General features: G+C 42.5%; 1 protein-coding gene across 7 annotated transcripts in view; it reads left to right on the forward strand.

The window, feature by feature from the left end:
* The window catches only part of AIG1 (androgen induced 1), a 260,489-nt gene that overhangs the window by 205,702 nt on the left and 33,511 nt on the right, over nucleotides 1–21,276 (forward strand). For 5 of the 7 annotated variants that reach the window (XM_068984916.1, XM_068984915.1, XM_068984920.1 and 2 more), the window contains exon 4: nucleotides 20,724–20,839. The exons of the other annotated variants lie outside the window; for them this stretch is intronic. In XM_068984916.1, the coding sequence (XP_068841017.1) occupies nucleotides 20,724–20,839 (116 nt within the window). The remainder of the gene's footprint in view (nucleotides 1–20,723; nucleotides 20,840–21,276) is intronic. 7 annotated transcript variants of the gene reach the window in all.

The following is a 21,276-nucleotide window of genomic DNA, read 5'->3' on the forward strand; positions in this document are numbered from 1 at the left end:
GTTCATGAGTCTGTGTTTTTCACCTCATTCTTGCAACATTAGGTTTTCTTATTTTAAAATAAAGAGTTGATAATTTAATATGTGAAAATGGTTTTCTTTTGAGTGAAACTGCTTATTAGTAAGGGTACCTGTATTTCCATGAACTTGTTTATTATTAACCCTTATGCATTAGGTCTTTCACCCCTTCTTTCCCTTTCCATCACCTTGTAGCCACATGCTAATTTCCTATGCTTATCCTCAGTCCCTTCTGCTCGCTTTTCCAACCCCAAAGTTAATTCTGTAATTCTCTTTTGTCTCGTGTCCAGTAGCTTGTGGGGCAGTGGGACCCAAATTGCATTTTAAGATCATTTTTATGAGTCGTTCTCAGCAGGCGTTTTCGAGGCCCCAGTTTCTTTTTCTGTCCCCCACTGTGAAAAACTGATTGGCAGCTGGTGACGGGCAGGGCACTGGTGCTTGGCACTCACAGGAAGCCCTGCAGGAGGTGCCCAGAGCCACAGCGGAGGAAGTGTGGCCAAGCCAGCACAAGGTGGGGGACCAGATGTCGCCCGATTATGTTCCATTGAAATCCAAACAAAGCCCCAGATTCAGGATCATTTCCTTGAGACTCCCCCGTTGGAAACTGGCACCAATCCAGACCCTCACAACAGCTGGTCTCCCCATGCTAGGATTTATGTGCCTTGCAGAAAACTTTACCTGTGTGTTATTGATTGGTTTCTGCAAAGCAATCAAACAGTATCTCGAAGACCCAAAGCGTCCTGCTCTCTGCTGAAAATAAAAAGAGCCCATATATCACTGAACACGCCAGCGATCTTATTACAGGCTTGGGAACTCTGAGGAGGATGTGTTGTCCTTGTTATTTATGCCACCCATGTTAACCTTGAGGCTGTGTTCTGACACTTGCAGGTTGGCAATGACAATGCTCTACTCTTGTTAGGAGACTAAGTCCACCCTTTGGAAATAAATTCTATTATAAAATAAGCTTTCAGGGAACACCAGCAGATGAGAAATTGTGCTTATGTTTCTCATCATCCAGTTCATGTTGGGAAACCTGAGAATCTCTCCAAAAGCTCCTGGCTTGTTATCTCGAGGTCATTTGCATCCGTGCCGTCCACTTTCTTGCTCCCGAGGAAGGTGAATTGGAAGCCTGACAATTTCATTTTCTGAATATCAAGGAGGAGGAGTAAACAGAAACCATCCTCACTGCCACCCCCACCCCGCAAAAAGATACTGTAGTTGCTTGTGCTGAGCAGCAGAGGAAGGTTTTACTTTTAAGACACAAGTATTTTTAAGGAAAACAAAAAGAATTGTGAAAGAACACCAATTTATCTAATACTTAGCTAAAAATGTATTCCTGACCTAGATCCAGGAGCTCAATTTTATGGGTTGCCTTTATAATTGGCTAGCCCAGCTGTTTCAATCACCTGATAAGGTCTGGGGGACTCTCTCTCTCTCTCCCCTCTGGTTGCCTGGCGGTCCTCAACCCAGATTCTCAGACCTCACAGTAAGATTCTGGAGCAAACCCTCTCCATTAGAAACAAACAAAATAAATTGTTTCCATTCCCCCAAAGGAATGTGCTAAAGCCTTTTTTCCTCTTTAACATGGATACAATTTAAGTTTGGCAAGAGCTGGACACAGTATACCTCAGAGGATCGCGCTTTTGTGAGAGACCCTTACCGAAAGACCCCTTCGTCCTCCCTGTAAACTTTCAAAGACAGAAAGTAACCAAGTCAGGCCTTCGGCATCCACAGGATTTCTGCAAAATCCTTAACTGATTCCCTCATTTCACAAAAATGGCTTCAGCACCTACTATGTGAAAACCCTGTGTGCGTGTTCCTTTCCGGCTGTCCCCACAAGGCTGTGAAGTCAAAGCTTCTTACAGTGTGTACTTCGCTGGCTTCATTTCTAGCCCTTAAAGCTGCACCAGGGGCATCCAGATGTCATTCAGTGACATTTCATTACTCTGATTCAGAATCCTATTTATCTGTAATGCTCCATGGTTGAGAAATTCAAGGGAATTAAAGATAAGACATGGTCCATTCATCCTATCCTAAGTTGCTCAGTCGTGTCCAACTCTTTGCAACCCCATGGACTATACAGTCCATGGAATTCTCCAGGCCAGAACACTGGAGTGGGTAGCCTTTCCCTTCTCCAGGGGATCTTCCCAACCCAGGGATCGAACCCAGGTCTCCCGCATTGCAGGTGGATTCTTTACCAGCTGAGCCACAAGGGAAGCCCAGGAATACTGGAGTGGGTAGCCTATCCCTTCTACAGTGGATCTTCCTGACCCCAGAATGGAACCGGGGTCTCCTGCGTTGCAGGCAGATTCTTTACCAGCTGAGCTATCAGGGAAGCCCTGGCCCATTCGTGGCAGGCATTGAGAGGGAAATCACCAGAGATGATCGCAAGAACTGATCAAAGACAACAATATGATCAAGAGCCGACTCAATTAGAACCAAAAGAGTTGATCTCCCAGTTTTTGTGCATGGACTTCCCTGGTGGTCCAGCGGTTAAGAGCACCTGCCAGTGCAGGGAACACAGGTTCTATCCCTGGTTTGAGAAGAGCCCACAAGCAGCAGAGCAGCTAAGCCCGTGCACCACAACTTCTGAGCCCACACCCTGGAGCCCATGCTCCTCAACAAAAGAAGCCACCGCAGGGAGCCCACACACCACAGCTAGAGAGTAGCCCCCGCTCACCTCAACTAAAGAAAGCCCCTATGCAGCAACAAAGACCCAACGCAGCCAAAAATAAATAAAGATTAAGAAGAAAAGAATATGCACGTGACTCATAAACGCAGCCCCGGCCCTTGCCAGTGTCCTGTTATCTCTCCTTCCCTTCCCTGTCCCTCACCTACGTTTGTAAAACATTTCCTGCTCAAGATTCTAAGGGATTCCAACATCTTTGCTCAAACACTGGGAATCATCTTGTTTCCCTGGACGGAAGCAATCCCCGTCAAGGGTCAGACCCCAAGTCAGTTAAGGCCAGAGGACAGGGTCCCCTGCAGCTACATTGGAGAAGGACTTATTTGCCTTCAGCTCTAAAGGCACTTGATATTCTTAACACACCCTAGCCTTTCCTAGTAATCCATTTTTCATTGATCATACTCACAAATTTGCCAAAACATTTACTGAATCGATTTATACTTTCAGTCCGCTCCACTTTCATAACCCAGAAGCTGCTTCTCCTCATACAGCTCAGCACACAGCTTTTTATATTCCTCAGCTTGCTTTATTCCTAGCCCCAGTATTCTGGGAACTGGCTGTCATATCTAGTTCACACAACCCATAACGGTCCTCATTTGATACCTTTTGAACAGTCTTTCTCTCATCCATTCTCCCTTCATCCTCTTCAGTTCTTGAGACCGAAAAGATTCTCAAGGCTCCGAGTGAGCTCTGACCTCATCCAACTTCCTTCTTTAGTGGCTCCCATAAAGCTGAGATTTATGGCTATCAAAGTGAGAGGAATATTGGGTCAGGGAGATATGTTGGCTGGAGCAAGGAATTGACCTGCAGACAAAAAGTGATGAATAGCTCTTAAAAGTCCACTCTCCACTAATGAGGAAGGCTCCGGGTGAAGAGTCGTAAATTCCACTCACGACTGCAGACACTAGGGATTTTTCTATTTACCTAAGATATTTGCAGAATGGGGATCTGACTCTTAATGGGGTCAACAAAAGTAGACGTGGGGAAGAGTCCCTGAGCTGTGTGTAAGCTTGCAAAAATGTTTCTCTCCCCTTGGTCTGGAGAGGCTAATGAAAATGTCAGGTTTCTTTGCTTTGGCTGAACTGAACACTGGGTAGGTAATACCATTGATCTCATACTGATCTGAAGCTAGCCAAAAATATATGTCTTTGGTTAATTATATAAAAATGGGGGAGGATTAGGACTTGAATATATACATCTTGGCTGCTGCTGCTGCTGCTAAGTCACTTCAGTCGTGTCTGACTCTGTGTGACCCCATAGACAGCAGCCCACCAGGCTCCTCCATCCCTGGGATTCTCCAGGCAAGAACACTGGAGTGGGTTGCCATTTCCCTCTCCAATGCATGAAAGTGAAAAGTGAAAGTAAAGTCGCTCAGTCGTGTCCGACTCTCAGCGACCCCATGGACTACAGCCTTCCAGGCTCCTCCATCCATGGGATTTTCCAGGCAAGAGTACTAGAGTGGGGTGCCATTGCCTTCTCCAATACATATTGGCAAACAAAATCATTCAAAGTATTGGTCAGTGGGTGCAAGTTACAGGATCTAAGGTCATAAGGAAAAATAAAACTGAAGGTCTTTTGTGTGATCTAGATACGGAGCATGAAGATTCTTCTTCCTCCAGAAGCCCCTCCCAAACGCACTGTCTCACAGGGGAATGAGAGCTTTGCAACATCCGTATGACTGGCATTGTTCCTGGAGCCTCAGATTCACAGGGACCAAAACTACATGGTCTAGCAGGTGCCTGATTCAGCCTTACTCAGAGGAATAAGTTGTTGTATAGCTACAAATGGATGGCAACTTTTGGAGGGCATTAAGTGCCAGCCATGCCTTGGTTAGTAAGAGACCCAGTTATATGTCAAGGAAGCCTGTTACTCATGCATGACCATGTATAAAATGACGGTAGCTGCCTTTATAGATCCTAAACTAGGCGGTAATGAGGAATTTACTGTATACTGACCAGTTTCTTGTCTCCTAAATCAGTAAGTCATATGATGTCAGGGCAGTCATAGTCCAGGAGTGAATTGTGAGCTGTCAACCAGGTGGTGCAGTAGAGAAGAATCTACCTGTCAGTGCAGGAGATGCAAGAGATGTGGGTTCAATCCCTGGGATGGGAATCTTCCTCAGAGAAAGAAATGGCAACCCACTCCAGTATTGTTGCTCGGAAAATCCCATGGACAGAGAAGCCTGGCAGACCGCAGCCCATGGGATCACAAAGAGCCAGACACAATTGAGCACAGCACAGAGCACAGAAAACCACCCATCACTGTATTGATATATTGCTATATTCCCTTGATGAGTATCACACACAGAGATTGGACCTGGCTGCGTGATGACTGTGGGTATGGTCTCCTGGCGTTGTGATGTCCTGGGTGGGCCCCTTTTGGGGACCGAAGGACTTACTTCCCCAGCAGCTGGAGGTGCTGCCTCTTCAGCCCCTCATTGGAAGTTCTCTCTGGGAGCCACTCTCACCTGAACCAAGCCATCTTGCTAAAGGTCAGTCCCCCTTCCCCAGACAGCCACATCCCATCACTAGTCCATGCTTGGGATAAAGACCTGGCCCGTTTACCCCAATTTGGGACAACACTGAAGGGCCAACCCAGCTTCAGATCTCCTGGTAGAGTCAGTTAAGACCCTCATTGAGCATCATGAGCATACTTCACCCTCTGCCTTATTGCCCTTCTTTTCCACCTACGGGCACTGACCATCAGAAACTCCCAAATAAACTTCTGCACACCAGTTCCCATCTCAAGAGTCTGCTTCACAGGGAACCTGACCTGCGCAGGATCCCTGCTCTCAACTGCTGCAGACTCTTACAGATGAAGAGCCTGGGGTCCAGAGGGACCCCTGTTGGCTCAAAGTTATATAGCCCTCTACTGGTGAATGGCTTCCTGGTCCTTCCTTCTCTCCATCTCTCCACAGCAAGCAGAGCCTTTGCAGCTACTAGAGTCTGGATTCAGTGCTGACTACTTAATCATCAGTACAGCCTAAGCAAGACAAGAATGTGCAGGGAATGACTGCTTGAACAAAGGCCTAGAAGGAGCAGTGAACTTGATGTGCTGTGTGCCCAGGGCAACAGAGATGTTATCCATTTCCTAGAGGCCCCCCTCTCCCCTAGGACCTACTGTCCGACCACCCACATGACTGTAACAACCAGCATTGCTTTGAGTAGAAAGTGTGTCCTTTTCCGTTTGCAAAGTCAAATTAAGAGGCTACAGAGAAAACGTTTTGTGCTCTGAGCTAAATTGCCTCTTTCTCCCTTGACTTCCCCTGGTAATCTTTGGGAGAATGTTTAAATACTTGATGCTGTAAAGTCTCCTCTGACAGTATTACCTTATGTCATGGAATGATTGTGAAAAAGAGCTAAATCACAGCTACTTTCATGCGTGTTAAATAGTGCTTCTGAAAAAGCTTGAATTTAGTTTAATAGGTCATAGAAATAAATTTCCAGACTTCCCTGGTGGTCCAGTGGCTAAGACTCCATGCTCCCAATGCAGAGGGTTCGGGTTTGATTCTTGGTCAGGAAACTAGATCCCACATGCTACAACTGAGACCTGGTGCAACCGAACAAATAAATAAATACATATTTTTAAAAATAGAGAGAAATTTAAAGATTAAAGCTGAAATCTTCCCCATTCCTGAGTATGTTGTTGTGTGTGGGGATTTGCATGTGTATTTGTGTGTGTGTGTGTGTGTACACACGTATGTGGGTGTATGCATGTGTGTACTCATGGATGGATTTGCGTATGCCTTACGGTGTGTGCATGTGTGTGTGTTTGCGTGTATGTGTGTGTATGCATATGCACACTCTCTATTAACATGATGCCATTGGCAGGGTGCATGTCACCCTCTGGAGATTCACAGCTCTCTGCTTTCGATTACACTCAGTCTAGTCCAAAACCCCTCTGAACTAATCCTAGTCAACTTGGAAGCCACCAGGCTCAGGCATGAGGCTGTCAAATGTGAGTGTTTGCAGATGTCAGTGAGGATGGCAGGATTCCAGGAGGACAGATCAAGGCTTAGTCACTGAAAAATGCATGCCAGTGCATCCCGGCTCCAGAGCACCAGCGCAGCCGTAAGAAGAACGTGTCGTGACAGTAAATCAATAACCTCTTGGAGACGATTCTTTTCTGAAACATCCCTGATTAATTATGCCAGCGCACACTTGGCCACAGTACTTTGCTTCAGCATTAACTTAATGCTTTTTGCGTGAAGCTGGATTATAACTGGTTCTCATAAGTCAAATTTGACATTTCAAATCGGGCTTTAAAGGTTTGGGTTATAGATTTTATAACATCTTCATGTCAAACATAATTGCTCCTATAGCCGCTGGTAGACATTTGCCAATCAATCAGAATAACATTTATTTTATCATAAACAAGGCTAAATGAAAACCATTTGAAATCATTGTATTTGAAGACTCGGTGAAGAAGCTTCTTTGGGATGGCTGAAATCTGCTTATGTATTGTGGTGGAGGAATGCGGGCAAATTACCAAAGTTGATGGAAATGTGTTACTTTTTTCTCACTTCAAAAAATTAATGCCTCTCTGTATTTTGTGACTGTTTAGCTTCTGCTTTAGTTAGGTAATTTAGTACCAGATGAATATGATTTGGGGCAAAGTAGTCCCGTTCCTATCTGTAATAGAAAATTTTATTTTTTGTCCCTTCAAGATGAAGGTATTTTTAATGCACTTATATATTGCATCTAGAAATTTATTTTTTATTCATCTTAAATGGCCAGGTCTTTTTAATATTAAAACTAATGGAAAACAGGGCTTACCTAGGGGAAAGTCATATTTTCGTGGTCCTTGAACAAAGGTTTGTTGAGGCACTGTTAAGTTGCCTGTTCAGAGCAGGGGGCTAAGTCTACAATGGTCAGTAAAGCTTGCCCATTCTCCCTAAAGAAGTTCCCCACACCTCACGGTGCTCCCCTTCCTTTGTGTCCACTGTAGCATTCTGTGGCCTGTTGATACTCAGTATCTTCACACCAGCATCAACCTAGAAGCGACCACATCACTCTTGTTAATAATAGCCTGTGGTGATGGCACCCCACTCCAGTACTCTTGCTTGGAAAATCCCATGGATGGAGGAGCTTAGTAGGCTGCAGTCCATGGGGTCGCGAAGAGTCGGACACGACTGAGCAACTGAGCGACTTCACTTTTCACTTTCATGCATTGGAGAAGGAAATGGCAACCCACTCCAGTGTTCTTGCCTGGAGAATCCCAGGGATGGGGGAGCCTGCTGTCTGTGGGGTCGCACAGAGTCGGACATGACTGAAGCGACTTAGCAGCAGCAGCAGCATTGACCAGAACTAGTCCCACTGCCCAACTTAACTGTGAAGCAGCAGAGATCTGTGAGGGATGATTCTCTGATAAGCAGAAAATGACCATGCCTTCAGTGTGGACTAAAGAGAAGCTCCCAAATATCAGAGGATTATAATCAGAGAAAAGAGCGTGAGCAAAGGCCTGGCCACGAAAGGTCTTTTGGTGGAACAGTAAAGTTGCCAGTACAAAATGTGTGAGATTAGTCTGGAAAAGCCAGCTGAGTCCAGTAGATGGGATGTGTCTCTGAAGGCAGTGGTAAGAAACTTGGACTTTGTTCTGAAGAGAGTGAGAAGGTTTCAGAGAAGGGAATCAAGTGGTCGGAATAATACCCTAACAGTAGAGGACGCTGATGGACTTGGATGCATATTTCTATGGAGCTCAAAATAATCTTAGAGAAGCATATGAATGACATTAAAGTCCTACTTTCTTATTTTGCCAGTTCTTTTTAATTTCAGAGTGCTCCTCACAATGAGTTTCGTTTTTCTGTACCTGCTCCCTGAACTTGACAGTGCGTCATGAGCTTTAAGAGTGCTGGATATTTTCCTGATGACAGGAACACCTGATTAAATTTCCTTTCCCTCTCCTTCTACCTCTAATATGTCTCCCATTACTCTTCCTTCCATTCCTTTTCAACCCACCGACTAAAATGCTTTCCAAATACATTTATTCAACCAGTCCATCCTAAAGGAGATCAGTCCTGGGTGTTCATTGGAAGGACTGATATTGAAGCTGAAACTCCAATACTTTGGCCACCTGATGCAAAGAGCTGACTCATTTGAAAAGACCCTGATGCTGGGAAAGATTGAGGGCAGGCAGGAGGAAAAGGAAGACAGAGAATGAGATGGTTGGATGGCATCACTGACTCAATAGACATGAGTTTGGGTGGACTCCAGGAGTTGGTGATGGACAAGGAGGCCTGGCGTGCTGTGGTTCATGGGGTCGCAAAGAGTCGGACAGGACTGAGCAACTGAACTGAACTGAACTGAGGCCAAAGAAAAGACAAGAAACAGCCACCCATAGCATCTCAGTGCCTCCCTATGTCAGTGGACTGCGATTATTCTTATTCCTTTCTCTCTGCCTACCTGAGGCTCTTGGTACCCATGAGATTTACCCCCAAATATGAATGGGAAGTCTGTTCTGATAGTCTCCCTTTTAACCTTGGGTGTAGAGGCCCCTCATCCTTCAGCCCTTGAAGCCCCTTGAAGTGAATGGGTGGGTGAGGGAAGGGCCAAGCTTCTCCTCCCAGACACAGTCATGAGACCAAGACCATCACTTCCTTGTCTCCATTTTTCCACTGACCATTCTCAATCCTCAGGTCTTCCCAAGGGCTTCACAAGTAATAGAGCATCACAGTTCAAGAATAAGTCCAAAAGCCAAACTGCCCAAGTCTAAGCCCAAACCCACTACCTTCCAGTTGGTGAACCCAGAGCAACTTCCTCAACTTCCCTGTGCCTCGATTTTTGTAAAACAGAATTGATGTAAACATATGCCTCAGAGGATCACTGTAAGATATAAATGACTTTGGACATGAGTTTGAGCAAACTGGGAGTTGGTGATGGACAGGGAAGCCTGGTGTGCTGTGGTCCATGGGGTTGCAAAGAGTTGGACATGACTGAGCGACTGAACTGAATCCATGTAGAGGACTGGCATGCAGTAGATATTAGACAATATCATTTAGCAATTCATCTTAAGTGAGAGATCTCCCAAAATCTCTCAGTTATTTTTTCATGTACTGTATAGGTCACTTTTACTACAGAATCTCATCTAATACTTATGCAGTCCTAATGACTTTGGTCTTTTCTGAGCTGAGAGACTCCACATTTGTATTTGCCTAATTGAAATGCCTGGTGTGCTACGGTCCATGAGGTCGCAAAGAATCAGACACAACTTAGCAACTGAACAACAACAACAAAATTGAAATGCATTCCCGAGAACAGCCATCCATTGGGGCAGTGATCTTTGTCTGCTCTATCCTGGAATATATTTAAACACATGAAATCGTGAATTGCATGTGACAGGAGTACAATAAGCTTTTTATTGAATGAATGAACAAACAAGCTAGTTCGGGGAGCAGTATGTGTCACTCAGGAAAAAAACACAGGTTTGGAGTCTAGTAGATCTGAGCTCTATTAACTTCCCTGGTATCTCAGCTGGTAAAGAATCCACCTGCAATGCAGGTCCAATTCCTGGGTCAGGAAGATCCCCTAGAGAAGGAATATAGGCTACCCACTCCAGTATTCTTAGGCTTCCCTGGTGGCTCAGATGGTAAAGAATCCACCTGCAATGCGGGAGACCTGGGTTCAATCCCTAAGTTGAGAAGATCCCCTGGAGAAGGGAACAGCTACCCATGCCAGTATTCTTGCCTGGAGAATTCCATGGACAGAGGAGCCTGGCAGGCTACAGTCCATGACGTCATGAAGAGTCGGCCATGACTAAGAGACTTTCACGCTCACAAATCCGAGGTCTAAGGCTGGCTGCACCATTGCCTACTTCTGTGTAACCTCTGACAAGTCCATCCCTGTTCCTCCACTCCTTCATTTATAAAATGGAGATGAAAATATGTTTCATTAGAGTTGCTCTAAGAATTAGATATAATGCTGATTGGAAATGTTTAGTATATAAAGCTGAGCTTGTATTAGAAGCTTAGGAAATGGTAAACATTCTTATGATTGTATATGCAGTGTTTCTGCACGTAATGAATGATGGGGGAAGCAACATGAGACAGAGAGATGAATGAGGTCATTGGCTTGTTTAACCTATCGTGTATGTTTGCCAGAACTTTCTCAATGCACAGCAGAAACTAACACAACATTTTAAAACAATTACACCCCAATAAAATAATAATAAAATGAAGACCAGATTTCTCTTTTAGTCTTTCCCCTGTACTGTTTTCCAGTAGTACGGCAATTATTAACGTAAAAGAGAAAAGAGAAGTAAAGAGGGGGAAACTGTAGGTGAGGAAGCTGTAGAGAGGTCAGGGAGAGAGGAGGCTGAGGAAGACCTAGAAGAAAGTCATGGAGAGAGTCAGGTTCCGGCCTTGAGGAAAGAGCGGGCAGGACAAAGGGAAGGAAGGAGAGAGGACCGTGCCTGTAGACAAATCTCTCCTCTCTCCAGTCTGTCCTGCATCCTGCCTCCAGCTCGCCCTTTCTACTTTATTATTGTTCAGTTGCTGAGTCATGTCCAACTCTCTGAGACCCTGCCAGGCTCCCCTGTCCTTCACTATCTCCCGGAGTTTGCTCAGATTCATGTCCACTGAGTTGGTGATGCCATCTAACCATCTCATTCACTGCCACCCGCTTCTCCTTTTGCCTTCAGATCTTTCCCAGCATCAGGGTCTTTTCCAGTGAGTCAGCTCTTTGGATCAGGTGGCCAAAGTATATTGCCCTTTCTACTATCAATACCCAAGTATGTTTCTCCTGTGTCCGTGCACTTCCAGCTGTATGGAGGAATTTAAGCAGAGCTACCTCTGCTTCTTACAGAAACAGAGTCCATATAAAAATACTGCACGATTTGGCTGCTGCCCACCTCAGCTGTCCAGACACCATTCTTCATGCTCTTTCGTGTCCTGTGACATGGTGATGGTTCCTTAGTGGTCTGTACGGGTCCTTTACATCATTTCTTCCTCTTGAGCTGGTAAATGAACGTCTTCCTGCGCCCTTTCTTCTACTTGTGAAGCCCTAGTCACATGTAAACACCCAACTGAAATGTCTTCTGGTGTGTGCAGCTTTCCCTCGACCTACCCCAGCAGACCAGGTCACCCCAATCGTTGCACCGTCCCGAGTGTGCACATCTACACCAGTTGTCCGCTGTCCTGAGTGTGCACATCTGTGTGTAGCACCTCATGTTGTAATCACTTGATCATCTCAGACCAGTCATCCTCACATTGCTATTCTGTGTGAACCACAGATACTAATTGTGAAATGTTCATGGAACAAGTGACTATGGGGTCACTTTCAAGTCACTCTTACCTTTTAAGATACAGCATGGGTTATTTCTGGAACCGCGTTCACAAAATTCCTTTTAGTGGCCCCCAGGCTGCTGGGCTGAAAAGAAGGCAGCACTCTAGAGCTTCCCAATAATGCCACAGAGCCTCAGCACCTTGTGGATACCTTCACTAGCAAGACTCAGCAGGAGATACTAACTTCCCTCGAGTCATATTAAAACTGCTTTTTAAATGCAGAAATCATAGCCTGGTACCACTGTCCCAGTGTTAATTGTTTCTGTAATGCATCATTTGCTTTTAATTGCAAAGATACGCATGTCTTGGTTCAGTGCATGACTCTGTTTTGTTTATTTGGCCTAATTATTAAAACCATATCCTAAGAGCTGCTGGGGCTAATGTTAGAACTGGATGAGTCCCAAATTTAGTATTGAGTCCATAAAGCATTTTGGAAGTGCCTGGAACATACTGACACTTAAGAAATATTGGTTCCATCTGAATCTATGTTTCTGACCCTGGGTCACATTTCTAGCCTCATTCTGAGAAGCCTGTGTAAGCGTATCTCGGACAGTTTGAGAGCCAGCGGTGACAGGTATCCAGCTCCACACAGAAAAGGCACAATTTCAAAGACTCTGGTGTTTCTGGGGAGATTCTGTATCATACTGTACTGGTGTGACCACATTAAAGCCAGCACCTCAGCTCTCAGGAGAGGGAGGCCCCTGACACGGGGAAGTTCCATTTGACTCCTAGAGACTGGAAACTCCTGAGGATTAAAAAAAACACCAAAATATCCCTATTGTGAAGAGAGTGAGGGAAGGTGGCAGATTTTGAGCCGACCAATTAATAAAGTTAATAATGACAGTTTTTGGTGGCAGGAGAAAACATTTGGTTGGGTTTTCAGAGTTTAAAATTCAGGATTTTTAAAGCCTGCCTCAGCTTTGTTTCCAAGCTGCCCGGTTTGACATTGCCATCTGGGCACATCCACTGACTGAATTTACGGTTGCTCCAGGAGCAGCCCCACCCCAGTTCTGCGCATGCTCCACCCAGCGCTGCTTTTCTGTGCGTTCATCAAACGTTTGCCTTATTTGGAGAGCCCAGAAGCTTTGCAAAAGTTAGAAACTGTCAGTGTTTTGTGACTTTTTCGGGGGGCGGGGGGGCGCGGTCCTTCTCATATCACCCCTCCTATCATTTTAGATCATGTTTTGCTAATACAATGGGCTTTAACTTCAAACTTGGAAATTCCTTGTTGCTTCATGATAGCACAGAAATTTCTGTTTTAATCCCCTTTTACTCTGGTTAAGGGGTGGCAGAGCAAAGGAACAAAATATTCATGTTAAAATATGGAGTGTATGCCTTTCTGTATCCTAGAGCTGTTTTCCATATTATTTTTATTTATAATTTTATTTATAATTTATGAGGGGTTAAATTACACACATACACACACAGAGCCATCCTTCCATTTTTTATTTTTTGATCAAAATTTGTCATGGAATATAAGAAAACCTATCCTGACAATCATGAAGGGAAGAACTGGGTTCTACTTACATGGGGACCACCATGAGCACTGCTCCACTGGAATCCAGCAAGCCAGACATCCCCAGCAATCTCATTTGTAGCTAGCTCAGACAGCGATTTGAGGCATCCGTTACCTTGAGAACATTCCCAAAGGTCTGCCTGTGCCCTACTGATGCAAATCAGTGGACAGAGGATGGCCAGCTCTCTCGTTATCCAGCTAGGCAAGGGTTGGTCTGGAACCCCTCATATTCAAAAGATGGTTTTGCTTCCAAGGAAGAAAATCTTTTTTTTTTTTTGTCTTTTTAAAATTTATATTAACACGTAGTTGACTTACAATGTTGTATTAGTTTCTGCATCATCATCAGTTCAGTCACTCAGTCATGTCTGACTCTTTGTGACCCCATAGAGTGCAGCACACCAGGGTTACTTGTCCATCACCATCTCCCGGAGCTTATTCAAACTCATATCCATAGAGTCAGTGATGCCATCCAACCATCTCATCCTCTGTCGACCACTTCTCCTGCCATCAATCTTTCCCAGCATCAGGGTCTTTTCCAAGGAGTCAGTTCTTAGCATCAGGTGGCCAAAGGGTTGGAGTTTCAGCTTCAGCATCAGTCCTTCCAATGAACACCCAGGACTGATCTCCTTCAGAATGGACTGGTTGGATCTCCTTGCAGTTCAAGGGACTCTCAAGAGTCTTCTCCAACACCACAATTCAAAAGCATCAATTCTTCGGCACTCAGCTTTCTTCACAGTCCAACTCTCACATCCATACATGACTACTGGAAAAACCATAGCCTTGACTAGACAGACTTCTATTGACAAAGTAATGTCTCTGCTTTTTAATATGCTGTCTAGGTTGGTCATAGCTTTTCTTCCAAGGAGCAAGCGTCTTTTAATTTCATGGCTGCAATCACCATCTGCGGTGATTTTGGAGCCCAAAATAAGAAAGTCTTTCACTGTTTTCATTGTTTCGTCATCTGTTGCCATGAAGTGACGGGACCAGATGCCATGATCTTAGTTTTCTGATTGTTGAGTTTAAGCCAGCTTTTTCACTCTCTTCTTTTACTTTCATCAAGAGGCTCTTTAGTTATTCTTCGCTTTCTGACATAAGGGTGGTGTCATCTGTATATCTGAGGTTATTGATATTTCTCCTGGCAATCTTGATTCCAGCTAGTGCTTCATCCAGCCCAGCATTTCTCATATGTACTCTGCATATAAGTTAAATAAGCAAGGTGACAGTATATAGCCTTGACATTACTCCTTTTCCGATTTGGAACCAATTTGTTTTTCCATGTCCAGTTCTAACTGTTCCTTCTTGACCTGCATTCAGATTTCTCAGGAGGCAGATAAGGTGGTCTGGTATTCCCATCTCTTTAAGAATTTTCCACAGTTTGTTGTGATCCACATAGTCAAAGGCTTTGGCATAGTCAATAAAACAGAAGTAGATGTTTTCCTGGAATTCTCTTGCTTTTTTGATGATCCAACAGATGTTGGCAATTTGATCTCTGGTTCCTCTGCCTTTTCTAAATCCAGCTTGAACATCTGGAAGTTCACGGTTCACATACTGTTGAAGCCTGGCTGGGAGAATTTTGAGCATTACTTTACTAGCATGTGAGATGAGTGCAACTGTCTGGTAGTCTGAGCATTCTTTGGCATTGCCTTTCTTTGGGGTTGGAATGAAAACAGGCCTTTTCCAGTCCTGTGCCACTGTACAGCAAAGTGAGTCAGTTATGTCAATACATATACATATATCCACTGCTTTTTAGATTCTGTTCCCATGTAGGTCATTACAGAGTATTGTGTAGAGTTCCCTGTGCTGTACAGTAGGTTCTTATTAGTTATTTGTTTTATATATGTCACTCAGTTGTCTTATACATAGTAGTGTGTATATGTCAATATATACAATTTCCCAATTTATCCCTGTTCACCCTTCCCCTTTGGTAACCATAAGTTTGTGGTTTTTTCTACATATATGACTCTATTTCTGTTTTGTAAGTAGGTTCATTTATACCATTTTTTTAAGATCCAATATTTAAGTGATGGACTTTCCTGGTAGCTCAGCTGGTAAAGAATCCACCTGCAGTGCGGGTGACCTGGGTTCAATCCCTGGGTTGGAAGATCCCCTGGAGAAGGGAATGGCTACCCACTCCAGTATTCTTGCCTGAAGAATCCCCAGGGACAGAGGAGCCTGGCAGGCTATAAGTCCATGGGGTCAGAAAGAGCTGGACATGACCGAGCGACTAAGCACAGCATAGCACAATATTCCGTAGTCTATATGGTATATATGGACCACATTTTCTTTATCCATTCCTCCATCAATGGACATTTAAGTTGTTTCTATGTCCTAGTTATTTCAAAAGGTAAATGTACCCCAATGTCCATTGAAATGATTTTTAATCCATGTTATGTGGTATGGAAGCAATACCTTTCTATTAAAAAAATATTTGGGGGATTTCCTTAGTAGTCTAGTGGGCTGAGATTCCATGGTCCCCATGCAGGGGGGCCTGGGTTTGATCCCTGATCAGAGAACTGGATTCTGTAAGCTACAGCTAAGACCCGGGGCAGCCAAATAAATAAATAATTTTTTAAATGTTCATTTTAAATATCTATATATTTTGGAAAGCAGGAGAAAGACCAAAGAAATGGAAGGTGAAAGTCTTCAAATTTTATTTTATATTTTATGTACTACACATTCTGACTATAACCACAGATGCTAGAACTTTAAAGTAATCTTGAGCAGTCTCCTAATTCATCTGCTCTACTTTTGTGCCATCACACAGCATATATTTTAATCCTTCTATTTATTCTGCAGGAAAGTTTATTATAAAACTTCCCTTTAGTTTATAGACTACTAAATGCCATCACAAATAATGAAAGTATTTTCCCCATAGCAAGTCCAGACCCTTCTTGTGTAGTATAAATCCATTTTTTAAATCCTCTTAAATACCATTAAGTTCCTCCATCCATACCTAAACTTCCTAGTCATCTGTCTCTCCATTTTTTCTGGCAAAAGCACACCTGTTCATAAGTCAAATAATTCAGCACTTAGAAGGTACAGGTACAGTTTACAGATAATCTGTTCCAGGGTATAGATGTGTGGCTCAGATGGTATTTGAGATAACTGAAGGGCACAGGGCCCTGGCATTAAATAGTATTGAGTCACCTGGTGAAAAGCTAATTCTCTCTCAATTATCTTTCAATCCTTCTGATTTCCTTTAGAAGGGTCTCTATTTCATTCTAGCCTGTCTTTGCACAGGCATACTAAGTCACTCAGTTGTGTCCAGCTCTCTGTGCACGTCTTTAATGCCCCTCTAATTCTAACACCCCTACTTAACACATATAGAACAGGCTTCTGAATCAAACGGGCAAACGTGTCTATTGAATATTTATCCAGATCAATTAGTTTTCATTGTATTTGTTTTTGTGGTTATCTTCTATTAATATATTCCATTTAGGAGAGTTTAAAAACCTTGTAAGTTTTCCTTTAAATATATTTATTTAAGGGGAAAAAAGTGAATTGACTAAAAAAATTATTTAAAAAAGCATGTAGCATGCGACAGGACTGAATTAGGACTTTTGAGTTTTTAGACATTGTATCTTTCCTCCATGATACTGTTCTGAATGCCTATATGTCACAGGAAAGAACTCATTTAGTAAAATGTGTTTTCTCACGGTGAAAATCTTTTTGTTTATATTGAGGCTTAACCAAAAAAATAGTTCTGGTTTGTTGAGAGACAACATAAGTGACCTTAGATCATGTACTGCCACAAGCTTATTGAGTCAAACATGATTTATCTCTGATATCTTTTAAAGACATAATTCTAATATATGAAACAGCATGGAATTTGGAGACAGAACTGGGTCTTGAACACTTGGTAGACTTACTTAGTAGGGCACAACAGTTATTGCCTTTGGACTTCTCTGTTGGTCCAGTGCTTAAGAATTCACCTGCCAATGCAGGGGACACAGGTTTGATCCTGGTTCAGGAAGATTCCATATGCCGGGGGGTGGGGGATCGGGGGTGGCCACTAAACTGGTGGGCCACATGCTACTGAAGCCCACACGCTCTAGAGCCCGTACTCTGCGACAGGAGAAGCCACTGCGGTTAAGAAGCCCACGCACCGTAGCTAGAGAGCAGCTCCCGCTCGCTGCAACTCCATAAAGCCTGCACACAGCGACGAAGACCCCAGCACAACCAAAAACAACAAATAAATAACTAATTTTTAAAAAGACAGTTACTTTTTCCGAGTCTTTGTTAGTCCCATCAACAGAAAAGAGTTAGTCACTCTCATTTAGGATGTGGTTTCAAAGATTAAATGATCTCCACAAATATTTATTGAGCCCCTCCTATGTGCTAGGCTCTTCTTTAAGTGCTACAAATACCACAGTGAACAAAATGTAAGCTTACCACTCTTGTGCAGCTTTGATCTTAAATGGAGCTGAATATTTCTTTCCTGGTTCTTGTCATTGAAACAGTGTTGCCTGGGAGTGGGTTAGAACTGAATTTCTTGTACCCCTACTTCTGAAGTAATTGCCCCTCTTGCTGCTACAGATTTTGAGTCACAGTTAGCTGCCAAAGGTAACTTAGAGATTCAACAAGGCCTTTCACAGATTTTTAAATATCTTTTCTTTAGTCATAAGACTTTAGCTACATGCAGAGAAACATTTATATTTGCTGTAAATATTTTGCACTATTTTTACTTTTGTTAATCTGTAATGTTTATCAGTAAACATAATTTGCATTATAAAATTTTAGAAAAGGGGATATACATTATTTAGTGCATGAAAATTCTACATAATAAGCTGTTACTACTCTCATATAGAATTTGCCCCTGGTCAAAACTGGCATGGGCACAGCTAGCCACAGAAAGATCTTTTGTCCTCGCTGATGGAAGAAGTAGCTCCTTTTTAGTGGCGATGATGCCAGAAATGAAGAGACCTGGAGAGATTTTCATTTTTCAAAGAGATTTTTTTTTTTTTTTTGGCCTGGCATCACCAAAGGACATCCTAACCTTTCCAGGTTTGACATCTGATGATCAGCAAATAGGCTTGGTAAAATAATGTTAACTGGGTAAAAATATTCAGATTAGTGGTTGGACCTTATACAGATTTACAGAAGAATGAGTGAATTTTTACTCAGTGTGGTGCAATGGAGTAAGAAGTCGAGCTTAGATATATCTTAATATTAAAAAGTCAAAAATAATATCATTTTATAACCAACACAGACTATTAGAGTCACCACTATCTTCAGTGTAAACATTTGATTTGCAGGGATTTTCCTTCTATGTGGGATCTGAGAAGTCTCAGCCTTATTGCTAACTATATTTTTGACTTTTTACATGAAATCACTATTGTAGAACTATTTCTGGCATCTCAAATTGTTGGTGAAATTCTATGCCAACATTATCTGAGGTGACTAAATTATAGTGGAAAAAAAACACAATGAAATAAGTCTTTAAAATACATACCATCTCTGTATTAACACAGGTGTTAGTTTTGTGTGGTTCCCTTTAAAGTTAATTATACTAATTATTTAAAACAATAACAGAGAAGCAAAGGATAAGGAAATATAAAGCTACCCAACTATGGAGTCACCCACCCGACATTATAGGCATACCGTAGTCTAATTGCCATGTATTGGCAGTCAGAATAATTATCTAGAAGAGAAAGTTTAAAGCAAAGAATTGCCAGTGTCTTATCATTTCTTACAATATCCTGTTTTTTTTATGAATGTAAACAGTGAGTTGCTCCAAAGATGTTCCCTTCACTATCCCTACCATGTCTTTTCTGCCCAGGTCTACCTGTTACCTGGTTCCATTTTGTGACAGTACTTATTAGAGTTTGAAAATCATAACATATGGTTTCCTGCCTTTTCCTAGAACATGCAAACTACACAGCAAGAGCAGAACAAAGACTCTTTCATGACCATTAAGGAGTATCCTTAATAGAATTCAAAGTTGCTGGTGGTTCAGTTCTTGGTTCCACCATCTTCTTACTCTTGGAAAACTCTCCAGTGATGGAAGGTAAATTTATATCCTGAGTCAGTTTTCCCTTGTGTCTGTCCACCAGATTTCAATGTCAGGAGTGCTTGTCCTTCCTTTCTTCTTACCGTATGGAGGGGATACGTTTTATCCCTATCCTGGCCCACTGAACTGAGAATCTAGAGTGGCCACTGGGTTCGAAAACAAGTGGAAATATTCCACACAACTTCTTTGGAGTGTCTCATCCAACGTCATATCTAAATCCATACACTGCTGGTACAAGCCAGAACATCCTTTCTGCAAGCTAATTTGGCCTTCTTTTCTAACCTGCTGTTGGTTCACACATAATTTGGCATTATGTATCAACAGCCTTAAAATCATAACGTTTGACTGTAAGAAAATAATTTAAATCACTAGGTTGTATACCTGACCCCAATATAATATATTGTAAATCATCAATACATCAGTTAAAAATAATTTAACAAAGATTTCTACAGAAGATATTGATTTAAAATGAATATCTTTAAAATTATTTAAATTAAAATTATTCAAGTAGAAATTGAAAAACCTTATACCACTTAATGACCAAGAATAAAAATCAGTTAAATAAGTGTTGGTACATGGAATTCCCTGGCGATCCAATGGTTAGGACTCAGCGCTTTCACTCCTGGGGCCTGGGTTCCATCCCTTATCAGAAAACTAAGATCCTGCAAACCATGTTGTGAGGTCAAAAATAAATAGATGGATAGATAGAAAAATGTTGATACATCCATAAAATGGAGTTTTCAGCAGTTCTGGTCAGGGTTTATATTCTAAAAGAATTTCTAAAATTGCATATCAGAAATTCTCCTGCTGTAATTCCAAATAAAGTGGCATGCACAGTGTGATCTTAACTGTGTATAAATCATATGAACAAAAAGTTTAGGGGAGAGGGAAGGATGTATAGCAAAATATTAACAGTGGTTGTTTTTATGCCTTTATTATATTCTAATTTGTTTGTTCCCTTTACATCTTTCTATAATTTCCTGTAATGAGAGTAAAGAAAATACAGTTTTAAAAACTAAGATACAGAAGAAAAACCAGGGGAGCAATTGATGGGCTACATGTTTTCATGTCCATTCTACCACTTAGACAAGCCATACACTGGTCTCTGCTGAGGCACTTTTGCTAGGAAATGACACTATCCTTTCTCCTAGTGATGGCAAAACAGCTGTTGAGGGGTGATGATAAGAGCCTGTGTCACCTGGTCTCTGTTCTTTTTCAGCACACAACGGTTTTGCCCTTTATATTAATTGAGATGAGGACATCACACCATGCGTATCCCAGCAGGAGCAGCGGACTGGCCGCCATATGTACCTTCTCTGTTGGCTATATATTATGGTAAGGATGGTGCCTGCTGGGCTTTCGTATTGTATTAGATTTTGTGCTGCTAAATTTGGGCACATATTTCATTATGGATATAATCACTAACAGATTCACACTGTGTGCCTCATTTGGTCCAAGACCTGGGCTTTGTCTCATTTCCCCAGATGCTTATATTTTTAGAAAGTATATGCCAAACCTCACACAACAGGAATTTGTTGAACAATCCCATGTAAGCAGTGCTTCTTCCAAGGCTGCATTTTTCAACTCTTTTTCAAACTAAATGTTTTTCTTGGACCTCAGTTGTATTGCTTTTTTTGCTTGGGGGTTTTTTGTTGTTGTTGTTATTGTTGCTTTTGTTGGGAGTGAGGGAGTTGCAGCGAATGCAAATGAGGACAGAAGGAATGACCTCTTTGGGGAGTGACTTCCACCCTCGAAGTGAAACAAGTGAAAAT

The sequence above is a fragment of the Capricornis sumatraensis genome, chromosome 13, assembly GCF_032405125.1.
Source record: "Capricornis sumatraensis isolate serow.1 chromosome 13, serow.2, whole genome shotgun sequence".
Classification (NCBI taxonomy): domain Eukaryota; kingdom Metazoa; phylum Chordata; class Mammalia; order Artiodactyla; family Bovidae; genus Capricornis; species Capricornis sumatraensis.